This window comes from Rattus norvegicus, chromosome 7 (genome assembly GCF_021556685.1).
Source record: "Rattus norvegicus strain SHRSP/BbbUtx chromosome 7, alternate assembly SHRSP_T2T, whole genome shotgun sequence".
Taxonomy (NCBI): Eukaryota; Metazoa; Chordata; class Mammalia; order Rodentia; family Muridae; genus Rattus; species Rattus norvegicus.
In genome coordinates this window covers 11,824,776-11,842,323 of record NC_141540.1, presented here as the reverse complement: position 1 = coordinate 11,842,323, position 17,548 = coordinate 11,824,776, and the positions used below count along the sequence as shown (strand labels likewise).

The 17,548-nt window shown below is 38.9% G+C and overlaps 1 protein-coding gene across 1 annotated transcript; it reads left to right on the top strand.

Annotated features, from left to right (window-relative positions):
• Window positions 1-224: 224 nt before the first annotated feature.
• On the top strand, window positions 225-1,181 carry Or6c219 (olfactory receptor family 6 subfamily C member 219). The gene has a single exon (NM_001000698.1). The coding sequence runs from the start codon at window positions 225-227 to the stop codon at window positions 1,179-1,181; it is 957 nt and encodes a 318-aa protein (NP_001000698.1).
• Window positions 1,182-17,548: the final 16,367 nt, after the last annotated feature.

The window sequence follows — 17,548 nt, the reverse complement described above, 5'->3', positions numbered from 1 at the left end:
AAAGCTGGGTGTACCTGACTTAACGAGAATCTCAGAATTCAGGAAATCATAGTAATGTAAAGTAGGACATATTCAAAGAGTGATTTGAATGTTGATTTCTGAAAATATCAGTGCATTTATTAAACTTATGAATATAAAATTTTTATGACTGAGAATGAAGAAATATATTTCTAGGTGTGATATTAATTTAATATTTTCTGTAGATTTGTTAGGAAACAAGAGAAATGAAGAACCAGTCTGAGGAGATAGTGTTCATTTTGCTTGGACTGACAGGTGATCCTCAGCTACAAATTCTGATTTTCCTGTTTCTGTTTTTCAATTACATCTTGAGCCTGATGGGGAACTTAGTGATCATCTTTCTCACCCTGTTGGATCCCCATCTTAAGACACCAATGTATTTCTTCCTCCGGAATTTCTCTTTTTTAGAAATTGCATTCACTACAGTCTGCATTCCCAGGTTCCTCATGAGCATTCTCCTAGGAGAGAAAATGATTTTGTATAATGCTTGTGTGGCTCAGCTATTCTTCTTTTTTCTACTAGGGGCCACAGAGTTCTACCTCCTGGCTGCCATGTCCTATGATCGCTATGTAGCCATCTGCAGACCACTGCACTACCCTATCATCATGAACAGCAAAGTGTGCCACCTACTGGTCCTCAGCTCCTGGGTAATTGGGTTCTTAGTCATCTTCCCCCCTTTGCTCTTGGGACTCAAACTGGATTTCTGTGCTTCCAAAATTGTAGATCACTTCTTTTGTGACACATCTGTCCTGCAGCTGTCTTGCACAGACACACGGTTAATAGAATTGTTGGCTTTTGCCTTAGCTGTCATGACACTTATCATCACCTTGATCTTAGTGATTCTCTCCTACATACTCATCATCAAAACTATCCTAAAGTTCCCTTCAGCTCAACAGAGGAAAAAGGCCTTTTCTACCTGCGCGTCACACATGGTTGTTGTCTCCATTACTTATGGGAGTTGTATCTTCATGTACATGAAAACATCAGCCAAGGAGAGGGTGACCTTAAATAAAGGTATAGCTGTGCTCAACACCTCGGTGGCCCCTTTGCTAAACCCTCTCATTTACACCCTAAGGAACCAGCAGGTGAAGGACGCTTTCAAATATGTGTTTCATAGATTTTACTCTTTTAAAAATCATCAGACAAGATTTAGACATAAATAATATATTGTTGAAACATGAACTACTCTCTCATGTATTATTTGTGATCTAAACCAATTCAGCCATTGAATATATTAGTCACTTGTTTGCTAAGCCTATGTGAATGTCTCTGTGGTTTTCCTTTAATACATCTTCCTAACTGAAAGGTGAAAGTGCTTTTTCAAAATCAGAATCTTAAAATATATGTTCATGTATATGTTTACAGAGAATTCTCATAAATTTCTATGTACTAAATGTTTATTCTGCCTAAACTTGCTAGATTTAAACAGTTAATTAAGGTACTTTTCATGGCTTACTTGTAAAAGACACAGTATATGATTACAATGTAATATAATTAGTATTGTCATAGCAGATAGAAAGTTTAATATTTGAAAGATAGATTAGAGAAAAATTAAAAAAGAAAACACTACTTCCAGTGAACCCTAAAAAACGAGTAAGAAAAACACATAAGAGTCCTATGATAAGTGACATAAAATATACCATATAATTGGAAAATTGTTATAAAAGTTCTCCTGCAAAAGTATGCTGAGAGTATAGCTTAATTTGATGAGTTTTGCTTAAAATAATTAAACTTGGAGGTTTTTACTAATTATTTTACTGGTTTATAATTTGTAAATGTTGAAGGTGATTATAACCTAAGAAAGACATTCTAATTGTTCTTCACTTATAACTTCATTTGGAGATTTTTCTTTCTATTAAACTAAAATCAGCAGATAAAATGTCTATCAGTTCTGACTATGTCAATTTTCACAAATTTAATTATGTATTTTAAAACAGAACTGCAAAGTAATTTTAAACCTATGTATTGAACAAGTGTCCACACCTGAGTCCCTATAGGGCCCCAGAGAAAATTGTTCCTTCTCTTAGTCACTCTATACCACTACCCATTTCCACCTGAGGACCTTTGGTAATTGCACAGTAGTCTCACCTTTCTGGACTCAGGAAAGGAGAGCAGAGGAGGGGAGGCAGATGAAAAGCGCATTTGGTAGTGTACATCTATCTGCTCTTTGCCTTTTCCAATTTACATGGTTCAGTTTCCCATGCTTCTCCATGAATCTGTTCTGACCTTCTGAAGCAGTATGACCACTGTGTTCTTACCATAGTAAATCTTCCTTTATTTCAATAGTTTGACAATTTCATTGTCTGAGCAATCAACCCACAGGGATGAATCATTTACTTCAGTTTAAGTCAAAAATATGAAGAACAAACTCCAGTTCATAAAAGCCTTTGTCTTTCTAGTGTGCCTAAAAAAACAACAAACAAGAAAACAAAAAACAAAACAAAACAAAACAAAAAAAACAAAAAACACCCTCTCACTAAGAATCAGTTTATAATAAAAAATAAAACAAACCAAAACAAACCAAAAGTTCCATTATATCTTGGGAGTTTCATTCAAGGGGCAGAGAATCTTAAGACAATTTCCCTAGAGAGCATGATTGAAAATGCTGAATGAGGCACATCCCACATTCTCTTGCTCCATTTAGGATCCACCTCAGCTGGAAATCAGGACTCGGTTGTTTACATGTTTTGTAATATATTCCAATATTCAACCTCCAACCAGGTAGACTGCCTGCACCCAATCACTCAATCTCATTCCCATCTCTGTAGCAGAACACCATAGGCAGCCTTCTCTTCCTTCCTGTTCCCATTCCCTATGGATTTCACAGATCTTCTACTTCTGATCGTCCTCTCCCAACTTATTGCATTGTCCCAGAACCCCTCCTAACCCAAAGACCACCCATTTAAAGTAAAAGATAGGCTGAAGGCTGAACACCTCTTCTACTGCTCTTGAAATTCAATCACCCAGTCTCATCCAATCCTCATCAGCTGGATACCTGCTGTGGTCTCCCTTTCTTTTTTGACCCTATGCCCAAAGATTTTCTCCTCTAACATCCCTTTCCCCAACTCATCCCAGTATCCCAGCCTCCAACACCAGCAGGCATTTCCTGTGAACACACCAACTGAATGGGCCAAAAAAAGGCAAGACAGAGTAATCACACTCTTCAAAAATACAGAGAGGAAACAGAATCCAAGGAACAAAATACCCACCTCACTAGACAGATGAAGAAATCTGAATCTAAACCTATAATCATCTCAAATCCTGATGCAAAGATGCCAGTGGAAAATTAAAATCCATAGTAATCAGGGACATATATCTACACTTGTTCACAGCTATACTACCACAGCAGGCCTTAGATATTTCAGCATAGCTAAAGCACAAGAAAAAGACCTTAAAGTAGCCTTTATGAATACGATAAAGGTTATTAACGAGGAAATGAATAAATCCCTTAAAGAAAAACCAAGAACACATACACACATACACCCCCCCACACACACATACAAGAAAATAAAACTGATCAAAAACTGAAATTGGAAATAGAATCAATAAAAACCCAATTTTCTTTATTGAAGAGATTGTAAATGGCTGAGAAACACTTAAATGGCCAACATCCTTAGCCGTAGGAGAAATGTAAATCAAAACAACTTTCAAGGTTCATCTTAAAGCATGAGGATGGCTATGATCACTTGTAACCTCAGGCTTTCTCACCCACCTCTTTGTCCCCCAAAATAACAACTCTGAGACTGGGTTATTGATCAGTAAATGTCTGGGCTATATACTTCAGTTTCTTCCCCAACTGGCTTATTTCTTATATAACCTATTTAAAAGAAGCTGTGTTTTCTACATGATTAGTTGCCTCTACTCAGGTTTATGTGAACCCTCCATAGTTCAAGGTGAATCTCCCCCATCTGACTCTTTCCCAGAATACCACCTCTGCCCGATGTCCCACCCTCTAATCCTGCTCATTGACCATACACTTTCTTATTGACAGGTGATGGTTATAAGAAATTCTCTCTACAATCAACAAAAACAAATAACAGCTAATGGCTGGCAAGGATATGGAGTAAGAATAACACTCATTCAATGCTGTGAGAGTGCAAACCTGTACAGCCTCCATGGAATTCAGTGTGGCATTTCTTCAGGAAGATATGAATCTACTTCAAGACTCAATTATATCAGTCTTGGGCATATACCCAAAAGACACTTCACCTTACCACAAGGATACTTGCTCAAAAACCTTCATTGCTGCTCTAGTCAAATAGCCAGAAATTGGAACCAATGTAGTTTTCTCTCTGAAGAAGAACATAAGAACACAATGGAATATTTCTTAGAAAGTGTCATCAAGGGTCGAAGGTGAGCTTTGACATCCAGGGTAAACTGAAAGCAAAGTACAGCATCTGTGATTGGGAACAGCAGCTGATGAAAGTATTGCTAGTAGTAGACAATTTATGAGGTCAGCACTGGTAATGATGAGAAAAGTAAAACTCAATTAGAGGGACCAGCTACTCTTTATGAAGTCTTTTAAAGCTGAACTCTGAACTCATAAGAGCTGGTGAGAGAGAAAAGGAAAGAAAGAAAATCAAACTGGATGAAGAAAAGCAGGCTCTAAAAGCAAGTTCCAACAATTTCACATATAAATATATACACATACACATTTATGTATATACATATAGAAATATTTACACAAACATATTTAGAGTTGATGGTTACAGCAAAAGTCTAACAAGCAGGCTCTAAGAAGCTTTATTTTTGCCTTTAGCTTTTTATATAGCTCTTCAGAAAAAAGTTGTCTATATAAGAAAAAAAGTCACATAAAATAATATATAAGAGGAAGTTACAGCAAGATATTGATAATAAGTTCAAAGTAGTTGTTTGTCTGTTTCATACTTTATGCTCATTATAAGTTTGAAGAAATAATTTTATATATTCATGACCTTGCTTTATCATGGTGCATATCTGTGACCTCATCCTTGGACCTGACATAGAATGAATGTATTTTCTTGATTACAAATCTGTCATAAGCCTATTTCTCACCCCAGTGCAATTTGCATGCTTATAGTGAATGAATGAATTGAACTCCTTTCCATGCAGCCTCTACTTACTATTTTATGAAGAGGGGGCACATTCTATTCTTGACTCTAGCTTATTATATCCTTCTGACAAAACAACTAAAACCATCTCCTTAAACTTTCTTTCAATTATTTTAACTTACTAAAATTATTTGAATCAAGCCAAATTCTATGAAATTATTAATTCATGTAAATATCATTAATTCATAAAAATTCATTTTCATGTTGATCTGTAGGAAATTTGCCCAATGAGGTAGGCTACAATCCAGGAATCAATCATAACAGACTATAGGCAAAAGGTTCTTTCTTTGCCAATTCACACTATATCAGAAAACTGAGAAGTACACCAATGACAAACATGAGAAGGCACATCAACAGCAAGAAGCAATCCTAGGACAAAGCCCTTGGGACCACACCTCTCCAGGTTTTACCCATTGTGGCCATGCAAAATATTGCATAAACTCCAGAAAGATCACTTGCCCATTGCATTTCCTCCTACATGGTGCAAACCAATCAATAAATTTACAATGAATGTATGAAATAGAAAAAAGTAATCCTGAGTGACATGTTCCAGACTCCCTGCCACCCTCCACCCAAAAAAAAATGCCAGGAGCCATCTAGGAGAAGCTAAAAACTAACAGGTGATCTTCCTTTAGATGATTTATCAAGGACTGCAAAACTGTGGTGAATGAGCCCCTTTAGGCAAGGCTGAAGGGACTACATTTTAGAAAACATTCCTGCTACTAACATTTCCTAGAAGCTTCCTAAAATATATAATATATGAAGGTGATATAGATGAAACACACAAATAATATGGGAGACTGAACACAAATTGGACATTTCTTGTCACCAAATGAGGCCTTTTTTAAAAATGAAGCTTTTAATATAGAGATTTGGTGACATGAGGTTGAGTTAGTAGATCAAAGGTGTCCATGGGAATCCTTAAACAGCCCTGGCTGTTGCTAAGAGTATAGGTTATTCTTCACTAACTAACTGCAAGGCCTCATTGCTAAACACACCACCTACAGAGCTCAGAACATAGAGAAGTTGGACTGGAACCTACATAGAACCTTCATTCACATATGCTAGCCTTTTTGGTTCAGAAAATTGTTCTACATGCTACCAAAAAGGAAATGCAAACAGAAAGCCATCCACAAACTCTTTCATCTACAATTGTATTTAACCTGCAAGGTATGCTACAGCATCTTAGGATGAAAGACCCCCCTTAAAGGAGAATCATACAAGCTTAAGATCTACAAATATAAAATTAAAAGAGTAAGCCCCAAAAGCCACAGACTCAGGGCTAAGCCCTGCCGCCAGGAATAGCAGGCCATAAAGATAAGAGAAAAGGAATACAAGAACCAGCTCAGGCTATCAAGGACTGACCCATAAACCATCCAAAGACACCCCCCCCAGCTTACTCAGGGTTATACTTTAACCAGATGTCCTCCAGCCCCTGATAAGCCCCTACTTGTGCTTTCCAGCCATTGTGTCCTGCAGAGAGCATTCCAGGAAACCGGGCAGCCCAAGCCTAACCAGAGGTGTTTCAAATACAGATGCTTCATCAATTTTGACAAACTTTAAAAATAATGAGGACCTGAAGACCCGACCCTTCTCCTGATTTAGTAGTGAAAGATCCCACACAGAGAGACCCTTACTCAAGTCTTGGGAAATCGTGGACCCCAGACACAGAGAGACCATTTTGGATGTAATAAGCAAAGGCGAGGTTTATTACAGAGACCTATTACAGAGATCTCCAGGCTGACACATATCCCACGCAGGAGACAGAGGTGTCGACCCCGAGAGGCTGGGAGAAAGAGTATTTAAAGGCAGAGGCTGTGAGGCCAAGGGATGGGGGGGGTGTCAAAGGGGAATGTACTGCAAGTTACAGGATTGTTTTATGGCTCTAGGATATAAGGGGACGCCAAAAGGTTTTATGGTCCCCTGATTCCTGGAACAGAGCTACTAAATCAGGAGAATGATTGGGTATTTAGGTCCTCATTATTTTTAAAAGTTTGTCAAAATTGATGAAGCATCTGTATTTGAAACAACTCTGGTTAGGCTTGGGCTGTCAGGTTTCCTGGAATGCTCTCTGCAGGACACAATGGCTAAAAAGCACAAGTAGGGGCTTATCAGGGTCTGGAGGACATCTGGTTAAAGTATGACTCTGAGTAAACTGGGGGGATGTCTTTGGATGGTTTATGGGTCAGTCCTTGATAGCCTGAGCTGGTTCCTGCATTCCTTTTCTTTATCTTTATGGCCTGCTATTCCTGGTGGCAGGGCTTAGTGAGTCTGTGGCTTTTGGGGCTTACTCTTTTAATTTTATATTTTTAAACCTTAAATTCGTATAATTTTCCTTTCAGTAGCTCTGTTCCAGGAACCAGGGGGCCATAAAATCTTCTGGTGTCCCCTTATCTCCTGGAGCCATAAAACAATCCTGCAACTTGTGGTGCCTTCCCCTTTGACACCCCCATCCCCTGGGCTCACAGCCTCTGCCTTTAAATACTCTTTCTCCCAGCCTCTCCGGATCGACTCCTCTGTCTCCTGCGTTGGATGTGTCATCCCAGAGATCTCTATAATAGGTCTCTGTAATAAACCTCGCCTTTGCTTATTACATCCAAAATGGTCTCTCTGTGTCTGGGGTCCACGATTTCCCAAGACTTGAGTAAGGGGCTCTCTGCGTGGGATCTTTCAGGGAGTGTAACCAACCAATATTTAATTTGATCCACTGCATGAGATGGAACCCATACCTGATACTGCTTGGGTGATAACAACCTGAGATTAGATATGGTAAAACCAAATACTACTGTTCTATAGCAAATATAGCAGTAAAATGACTCCTAGTAACAGTCTGCTATACTCATACATCAGTGCCTTGTTCAGCCATTATCAGAGAAGCTTCCTCCTGCAGCAAATGGGAAGAGATGCTTTCCCACAGGCAGACATTATGCAGAGTGAGAGAAGTTAGAACACTCAACCCTTTATGGGATGTTTCTTTCAGTTTTGTCCCCTCAGGGCTCAGCAAACTTTATGGAAGTGGAAGCAGAAAGAGTGTTAGAGCCAAAGGGGATGGAGGACAAAAATAAAACCAGGCCTTTAATTCAACATGACCAAAACACATATAAACTCATATGATGCAGCATGAACAAGGTCTGCAGGGTTCTGCACCAGGTCTGTTGTGTATCCATTATGGCTTCCAGCCTAGTGTTCTTATGGGAATATTGAGTACGTGAATGAGTGGACCTATTTCTTGTGTCTTTTCTTGGCATCTTTTTCTTTTCTTTTCTCTTTTCTTTCTTTATTTCTTCAATTCATATGTGTTAGATTTGTTTTGTTTTATCATATTTTTTATTTCTATATCTCAGAAGCCTATTTGTTTATTTTCTTTTTTCTTTTATTGGATATTTTTAAATTTACATTTCAAATGTTATTCTTTTTCCCAGTTTCCCGGAGATAAGCCCCCATCCCATACCCCTTCCTTTCTTCTATAAAGGTGTTCCACTTTTCAATAAAAGGAAAAAAATACTACCATCCAAGAATTTTATATTTCTTCCCCATCTGCCTCCTTCCTTCCTGACATTCCCCTACACTGAGGGTCTATCCTTGGCAGGACCAAGGGCTTCTCCTTCCATTGGGTCACAACAAGACCATCATCCTCTGCTACATATGCAGCTGGAGCCATGGGTCAGTCCATGTATAGTCTTTGGGTAGTGGTTTAGTCCCTGGGAGGTCTGGTTGGTTGGCATTGTTGTTGTTATGGGGTTGCAAGCCCCTTCAGCTCTTTCAATCCTTTCTCTAATTCCTCCAACTCCGATGCCATTCTCAGTTCAATGATTTGCTGCTAGCATCCGCCTCTGTATTTGACAATCTCTGGCTGTGCTTCTTAGGAGACAGCTATATCTGGCTCCAGTCAGCATGTACTTCTTAGCTTCATCAATCTTATCTAAGTTTGGTATATATATATATATATATATATATATATATATATATATATATATGTATATATATATATATATATATTATACACATATGAGGCAGGCTCTGAATGGCTGCTGTTTGTTTCTAATAAGAGTCAGAGAGGGAGTTGATCAGGATGAGAAATTAGGTGAGGAAGAACTGGAAGGATAAAACTGTAATCAGAATATGTTATGTGAGAAAAAATATGTATTTCCAATTAGAGGAAAAAATACTACCATTCAAGAATTTTATATTTAGTGAGCTTCCAGCAGAAGGAAAATGTTATAGTTCAAGAACTTGCATCTTTGAGGACCTTGCAGACCACTGATGAAGAAACTAATAAAAAAGTTTGGACTTATTCTAAATTATCTAGGTGGGAGCAGGTACTGAGGTGGAGCACAACATAGGATGAAGGCCCAAATCTGATAATCTCTGGCATTTAACTCTCTCTTACTGTTAATGACTTCTTGCAATTAACTTATTATAGCTGCAGGGGATTAAGAAAAAACCTTTTAAGTTACTCTTTTCTCTTTGACCCAGCAGCTTCTTGAAGACCAGGCAAGATGCAGGAAGTGAGCAAGAAAGAGAAAAAGAAAAGAAACCAAAACAAAAGGACCTTATCTGGCCTCAGTAGGAAAGGGTGTGCCTAATACTGTGGAGTTTTGAAGCCCCAGGGAAGGGGGGTGGGGGGATACCCTCTCAGAGGCAAATGGGAGTAAAGAACTGTGGGAAAGGGGGCCAGAATGGAGGCAACATTAGGAATGTAAATAAATAAAATAATTTAAAGAAAAGGAAAGAAATTAAAGCCTACACAAACACACATGTACTGAATGAAGCAGAAAAGGGTTACACCACCACTTTATTGTTGTTCTTAATTTTTATACCTTCTCAGGATAATTGATCACGTGTTTTTAAAGCATTTTTGCATTCCATACATTCATAGTAAGTTTCAGGTGATAGTTTGTGTCATAGTTTGATAAGACTTAAGGAGTTACAGCAGAATCGTTTTTACATATTTCCATTAAGACTAGCACTTGACCAAACATTCATCATGTATTTTATGGCTCTGCAAATACATTATAAGTTTAAAGTAATAGTTTTATGCTGCAAGTTAGCACAGCTTTCTCAAGAAATAAATTATTTGCTTTGTGTCTTACTATTTTTAAGACTTGTATAGGTAGACTAGTTCATTATTTTCTGTTTTTGCACAATAAATTGCCCATTCCCAGTTTATGACCTTCAGTTACCAGATAATGGCCTCATTCCTAACCTAGAAGGAATGTTTTGCTTTACTGTAAAATTGTTCCAAATCTGATTTCTTTTCCTATTAAATTAACTTGTGACACATGAAGGCTCACCAAATTCTAACTGTAGCTTTTATTTTTTAGGTGTCTTAAAATTACTTGTATCAATTTAGGAGATCTATGAAATCAGTATCAGGAATTAGGAAATAATCAATTTGTTTAACCAGCATTATTACATGAAAATAAATCTTCATTTTGATTCTGCAGGGTGTTTGCTCAACAGGGTAGGTAAATACCCAGGAAATCATTGAGCTATCTAATAGTGGCGGGAAAGGCATATCAGCAACAAGAAGCAAGTTTGCAACCCATTGCAGCCATTCAAAATAGTGGACCATCTCTAGAAAACTCACTTACTTGCTATAGCCTTTCTTAAGTGGCTTCTGGCACTTATCTAAAAGAATAATGTAAGGAATGTAATCAGGAATATATTGAGCAACAATCTATCTATCTATAGAATAAATGCAATTGCTCTAAGGTTTGAGTATCTTCTGCAAAACTTAAAATTGATAAAAGTGCATAGGTTAAGTTTCCCTGAATGTACACCAATAAAAGGGAGGTTTAAATGTCACTCTTTCCACTCCCTAATGCAAGGTACTATCTCAAAAGAAGGGCAGAATGAACTGGAGATTTGGGAGTCTCAGGGCAAAGCAATATCATCTGAACATCAAAGAATTCCTTTGCTCGTTAAAATCATAACAGCTGGGTTACTTGCATAATACCAGCAAAATATGGTGGTTAATATTCCAGCATGGAAAGTAGGGAGATCATTAACTCCCACTCCCAGCTGAGGAAAAATTGACAATTGATGGTTGCTGGTGGAGGTATAGTCAGTTATCTTTAAAAGAGATGAACCATGATTCCAGTAGGTGGCCTTATACTCATGAGCATATAGACAGTACAAAGAAGAGTTGGCAGGTCTCTTCTTTTTAATAGAGGGGCATTGAGTGGGTTTAGAGGTAAGGGTTGGATCTGAGAGGAAATTAAATAATGGGAGTAAATATAATAAAAATATATGCATGTATAAGAGTATCAAAGAATTTATGAAATTGCATATTAAAAATTTCTGCCTTTAAAACTAGTTCTAACACTCAATTTTCTATAATACTTATTTTCATTGCTGTGCCAAAGTACTGGACATGTAAGTAGCTGGTAATGTAAGATACGAAATTTTTATTTTGATTCAGTTGCAGTCATTTCATTTATATTCTGGACCCATATTCTTGGTTACAGCCTAATATTGGCAGGATAAGTGACAGAAAACCCAAACAGAAAAGTGTCAGTAATAAGATGTCTCCAGAGAGATGGTAGAGAGATCATAAATGTGTGTTTGCACATATATGCTGTTATTGGATTTGGAGAAAATGCCTTTGAAACAATGGGAAGAACAAGTGAGTCTCTAGAGGTGAAGCCACAGTGTATCCCATCTCCCATTGATAAGTGTCTTAGAATATTTCTTGCTGTGAATTGATATAATGAGTACAGAAACTCATATAAAGGAAAACATTAAATGGGGTTAGTTTACCTTTCAGAAATTTTACTCATTATTGACATGACAGGGACCATGGTGAACTGCAGGTAGACATGGTGCTAAGAGTAGCTGAGAGTTCTACATCTCAATCCATAGGTAATAGGAAGAGAGAGAGAAGAGAGAGAGAGAGAGAGAGAGAGAGAGAGAGAGAGAGAGAGAGAGAGAGAGAGATTGGGCCTGGCTTGAGCATTTTAAAATTCAATACCTACCCTCAGTAACACACTTTTTCCAGCAAGGCCATACCTACTCCAACAAGGACATACTTTATAATAGTGCCACTTCCTGATGACCAAGCATTCAAATTTACCAACCTGTTGAAGCCATTCCTTTTCATACTACCACAAGGATTCTCACCCATACTACCATGATTTCTATAGTGACCTGCTGAGTAAAGTGTGTGATGTGTGCTTATGGTTGATTTAAAATAAAATTCTTTGACTGCAAATAACTGATTAAATAAATAATAAATAAGTGAATCATATAATATGTCCATATAGAGTCATCATAAGCAGTTAATAAGTAAGAAAAATGGTCAACGTCTTCGCCCAGAACTGAACTGAACCAGTCATAGCTCCCTGCACCCAAATCCCTTGGGGGAGAACCAGAATACTCAAAAGGGTGGAAACTCCTGAACCCAAAGTTGACAAAACCTTTCTGCCCACATTCTTGACCCAAGAGGAAATTGTCTAGTGCCATCTGTGCCCCCTAGGCACAGGGACCTAGGAGCAGCCAGGGGCAGGACCCTTGCTGTTTTTGCCTGTGCCAAGAGCTGAAAGCCAGTCAGCAGGAGCACTGCCACACCTGAGAGGAGAGCATTCTGTTCCCAGATCCAACTGAAAGAAAAAAGGTCCACAGGAGTGCTGTCACACAAGCCTACAGGAGGGCCAAGCCACTTTCAGAGTCAACAAGACAAGCCAACAATAGAGACAACCTGATGGCAAGAGATAAGCACAGGAACAGAAGCAACAGAAACCAAGACTACTTGGCATCATCAGAGCCCAGTTCTACCACCAAAGCAAATACTGGATATCCAAACACACCAGAGAAGCAAGATTTGGATCTATAATCACATTTTATGATGCTGATGGAGGACTTTAAAAAAAATGGAGTTCAGAGCTAAACAAAGAATTCACAGCTGAGGAATGCGGAATGGCTGAGAAACACCTAAAGAAATGTTCAACATCTTTATTCATAAGGGAAATGCAATCAAAACAACACTGAGATTTCACCTCACACCAGTGAGAGTGGCTAAGATCAAAAACTCAGGTGACAGCAGATGCTGGCAAGGATGTGGAGAAAGAGGAACATTCCTCCATTGTTGGTGGGATTGCAGACTGGTACAATCATTTTGGAAATCAGTCTGAGGTTCTTCAGAAAATTGGACATTGAACTACCTGAGGACCCAGCTATACCTTTCTTGGGCATATACCCAAAAGATGCCCCAACATATAACAAAGATGCCTGCTCCACTATATTCATAGCAGCCTTATTTGTAACAACCAGAAGCTGGAAGGAGCCCAGATGCCTTTCAACAGAGGAATGGATACAGAAAATGTGGTACATCTACACAATGGAATATTACACACCTATCAAAACCAATGACTTTATGAAATTCATAGGCAAATGGATGGAACTGGAAAATATCATCCTGAGTGAGGTAACCCAATCACAGAAAAACATACATGGTATGCACTCATTGATCAGTGGCTATTAGTCCAAATGCTTGAATTGGCCTAGATGCACAGAACACATGAAACTCAAGAGGGATGACCAAAAGGCGGAATGCTTTACTCCTTCTTTAAAGGGGAATAAGAATACCCTTGGCAGGGAATAGGGAGGCAAAGTTTAAAACAGAGGCAGAAGGAACACCCATTCAGAACCTGCCCCACACGTGGCCCATATTTATACAGCCACCCAATTAAGATGAAGCAAAGGAGTGCAAGCCTACAGGAGCCAGATGGAGATCTGTCCTGAGAGACACAGCCAGAATACAGTAAATAGATAGGTGAATGCCAGCATCAAACCACTGAACTGAGAATGGTCCCCCGTTGAAGGAATCAGAGAAAGGACTGGAAGAGCTTGAAGGGGCTTGAGACCCCATATGAACAACAATGCCAACCAACCAGAGCTTCCAGGGACTAAGCCACTACCCAAAGACTATACATGGACTGACCTGGGCTCCAACCTCATAGGTAGCAATGAATAGCCTAGTAGGGGCACTAGTGGAAGGGGAAGCCCTTGGTCCTGCCAAGACTGAACCCCCAGTGAACGTGATTGTTGGGGGGAGGGCGGTAATGCGGGGAGGATGGGGAGGCCAACACCAATATAGAAGGAGAGGGGTTAGGGGTATGTTGGTATGGAAACCGGGAAAGGGAATAACAATTGAAATGTAAATAAGAAATACTCAAGTTAATTAAGATAACAAAAAATAAATAAATAAACTGAAGAAAATTTAAGACAAAAAAATACCCAACCAAATAAAGACGGAAAAAAAAACAAAACAAAATATAAAAGGATATAAATAGCTTTCTTAAAGAAATACAGGACAACACAAGTAGACAAATAGAAGCCCTTAAAGAGGAAACACAAAAATCCCTTAAGGAATCCCTTAAGGATTACAGGAAAACCCAAACAAACAGGGGAAGGAAATGGACAAAACAAACCAGGATTTAAAAATGGAAATAGAAATAATAAAGAAAGCACAAAGGGAGACAAACCTGGAGATAGATAACCTAGGGAAGGTCAGGAGTCATAGATACAAGCATCACAAACAGAATACAAGAGAACACAAGAGAGAATCTCAGGGGCAGAAGATACCATAGAAAACAACAACACAACCATAAAAAGTAATGTAGATCTCAGAAGATGGAAAGATCTCCCATGCTCATGGATCGGCAGGATTAATATAGTAAAAATGGCCATTTTACCAAAAGCGATCTATAGATTCAATGCAATCCCCATCAAATACCAATCCCATTCTTCAAAGAGTTAGACAGAACAATTTGCAAATTCATCTGGAATAAGAAAAAAACAAGGATAGCTAAAACTATCCTCAACAATAAAAGGACTTCAGGGGGAATCACTATCCCTGCACTCAAGCAGTATTACAGAGCAATAGTGATAAAAACTGCATGGTATTGGTACAGATAGACCAATGGAATAGAATTGAAGACCCAGAAATGAACCCACACACCTATGGTCACTTGATTTTTGACAAAGGAGCCAAAACCATCCAATGGAAAAAAGATAGCATTTTCGGCAAATGGTGCTGGTTCAACTGGAGGTCAACATGTAGAAAAATGCAGATCGATCCATGCTTATCACCCTGTACAAAGCTTACGTCCAAGTGGATCAAGGACCTCCACATCAAACCAGATACACTCAAACTAATAGAAGAAAAAGTGGGGAAGCATCTCGAACACATGGGCACTGGAAAAAATTTCCCGAACAAAATACCAATGGCTTATGCTCTAAGATCAAGAATCAACAAATGGGATCTCATAAAACTGCAAAGCTTCTGTAAGGCAAAGGACATTGTGGTTAGGATAAAACGGCAACCAACAGGTTGGGAAAATATATTTACCAATCCTACAACAGATAGAGGGTTTATATCCAAAATATACAAAGAACTCAAGAAATTAGACCGCAGGGAGACAAATAACCCTATTAAAAATGGGGTTCAGAGCTAAACAAAGAATTCACAGCTGAGGAATGCCAAATGGCTGAGAAACACCTAAAGAAATGTTCAACATCTTTAGTTATAAGGGAAATGCAATTCAAAACAACCCTGAGATTTCACCTCACACCAGTGAGAAAGGCTAAGATCAAAAACTCAGGTGACAGCACATGCTGGCGAGGATGTGGAGAAAGAGGAACACTCCTCCATTGTTGGTGGGATTGCAGACTGGTACAATCATTCTGCAAATCAGTCTGGAGTTTCCTCAGAAAATTGGACATTGAACTACCTGAGGACCCAGCTATACCTCTCTTGGGCATATACCCAACAGATGTCCCAACATATACAAAAGACACGTGCTCTACTATGTTCATAGCAGCCTTATTTATAATAGCCAGAAGCTGGAAAGAAACCAGATGCCCTTCAACAGAGGAATGGATACAGAAAATGTGGTACATCTACACAATGGAATATAACTCAGCTATCAAAACCAATGACTATGAAATTCATAGGCAAATGGATGGAACTGGAAAATGTCATCCTGAGTGAGGTAACCCAATCACAGAGAAACACACATGGTATGCACTCATTGATAAGTGGCTATTAGCCCAAATGCTTGAATTATCCTAGATGCATAGAACACATGAAACTCAAGAAGAATGATCAAAATGTGAATGCTTCACTCCTTCTTTAAAAGGGGAAGAAGAATACCCTTGGCAGGGAATAGAGAGGCAAAGATTAAAACAGAGACATAAGGAACACCCATTCAGAGCTTGCCCCAATGTGGCCCATACATATACAGCCACCCCATTAGACAAGATGGATGAAGCAAAGAAGTGGAGGCCGACAGGAGCCGGATGTAGATCTCTCCTGAGAGACACAGCCAGAATACAGCAAATACAGAGGCGAATGCCAGCAGCAAACCACTGAACTGAGAACAGGACCCCCGTTGAAGGAATCAGAGAAAGAACTGGAAGAGCTTGAAGGGACTCGAGACCACATATGAACAACAATGCCAAGCAACCAGAGCTTCCAGGGACTAAGCCACTACCTAAAGACTATACATGGACTGACCCTGGACTCTGACCTCATAGGTAGCAATAAATATCTTAGTAAGATCACCAGTGGAAGGGGAAGCCCTTGGTCCTGCTAAGACTGAACCCCCAATGAACGTGACTGTTGCGGGGAGGGCAGCAATGGGGGAAGGATGGGGAGGGGAACACCCATAAAGAAGGGGAGGGGGATGTTGGCCCGGAAACTGGGAAAGGGAATAACACTCAAAATGTAAATAAGAAATACTTAAGTTAATTACAAAAATAATATAAAATGCAAAGAGCTCCTAGCATAAAACATCCAGGAAGTCTAGGACACAGTGAGAAGATCAAACCTAAGGCTAATAGGTATAGAAGAGAGTGAAGACTCCCAACTTAAAGGGCTAGTAAATATCATCAACAGAATTGTAGAAGAGAACTTCCCTAGCCTAAAGAAAGAGATGCCTGTAAATATATAAGCAGTCTACAGAACTCTAAATGGATTGGATCAGAAAACAAATTTCTCTGGTCAAATAATAATTAAAACGCCAAATTCACAAAACAAAGAAAGAATTTTAAAAGCAGTAAGGGAAAAAGGGCAAGTAACCAGACTTCTCACCAGAGACTATGAAAGCCAGAAGATCCTGGACAGATGTCACACAGACCCAAAGAGAACACAAATGTCAACCCAGGATACTATATCTAGCAAAACTCTCAATTCACACAGATGGAAAAACCAAGATATTCCATGACAAAACCAAATTTACACAATATCCTTCTTAAATTCCAGCCCTAGAAAAGATAGCAGATGGAAAACTCCAAAAAAGCAAGAAAGTAATCTTGCAGTGACACCAAAAGAAGGGAGACACACAAACAGAATTTCAACGCTAACAACAAATATACGGAAAGCAACAATGACTATTCCTTAATATCTCTTAACATCAATGGACTCAACTCCCTAATAA

What these genes read in the sequence shown, in the direction of transcription:
- Or6c219 (NM_001000698.1), top strand. Translation starts at nt 225, where the DNA reads ATGAAGAACCAGTCTGAGGAGATAGTGTTCATTTTGCTTGGACTGACA.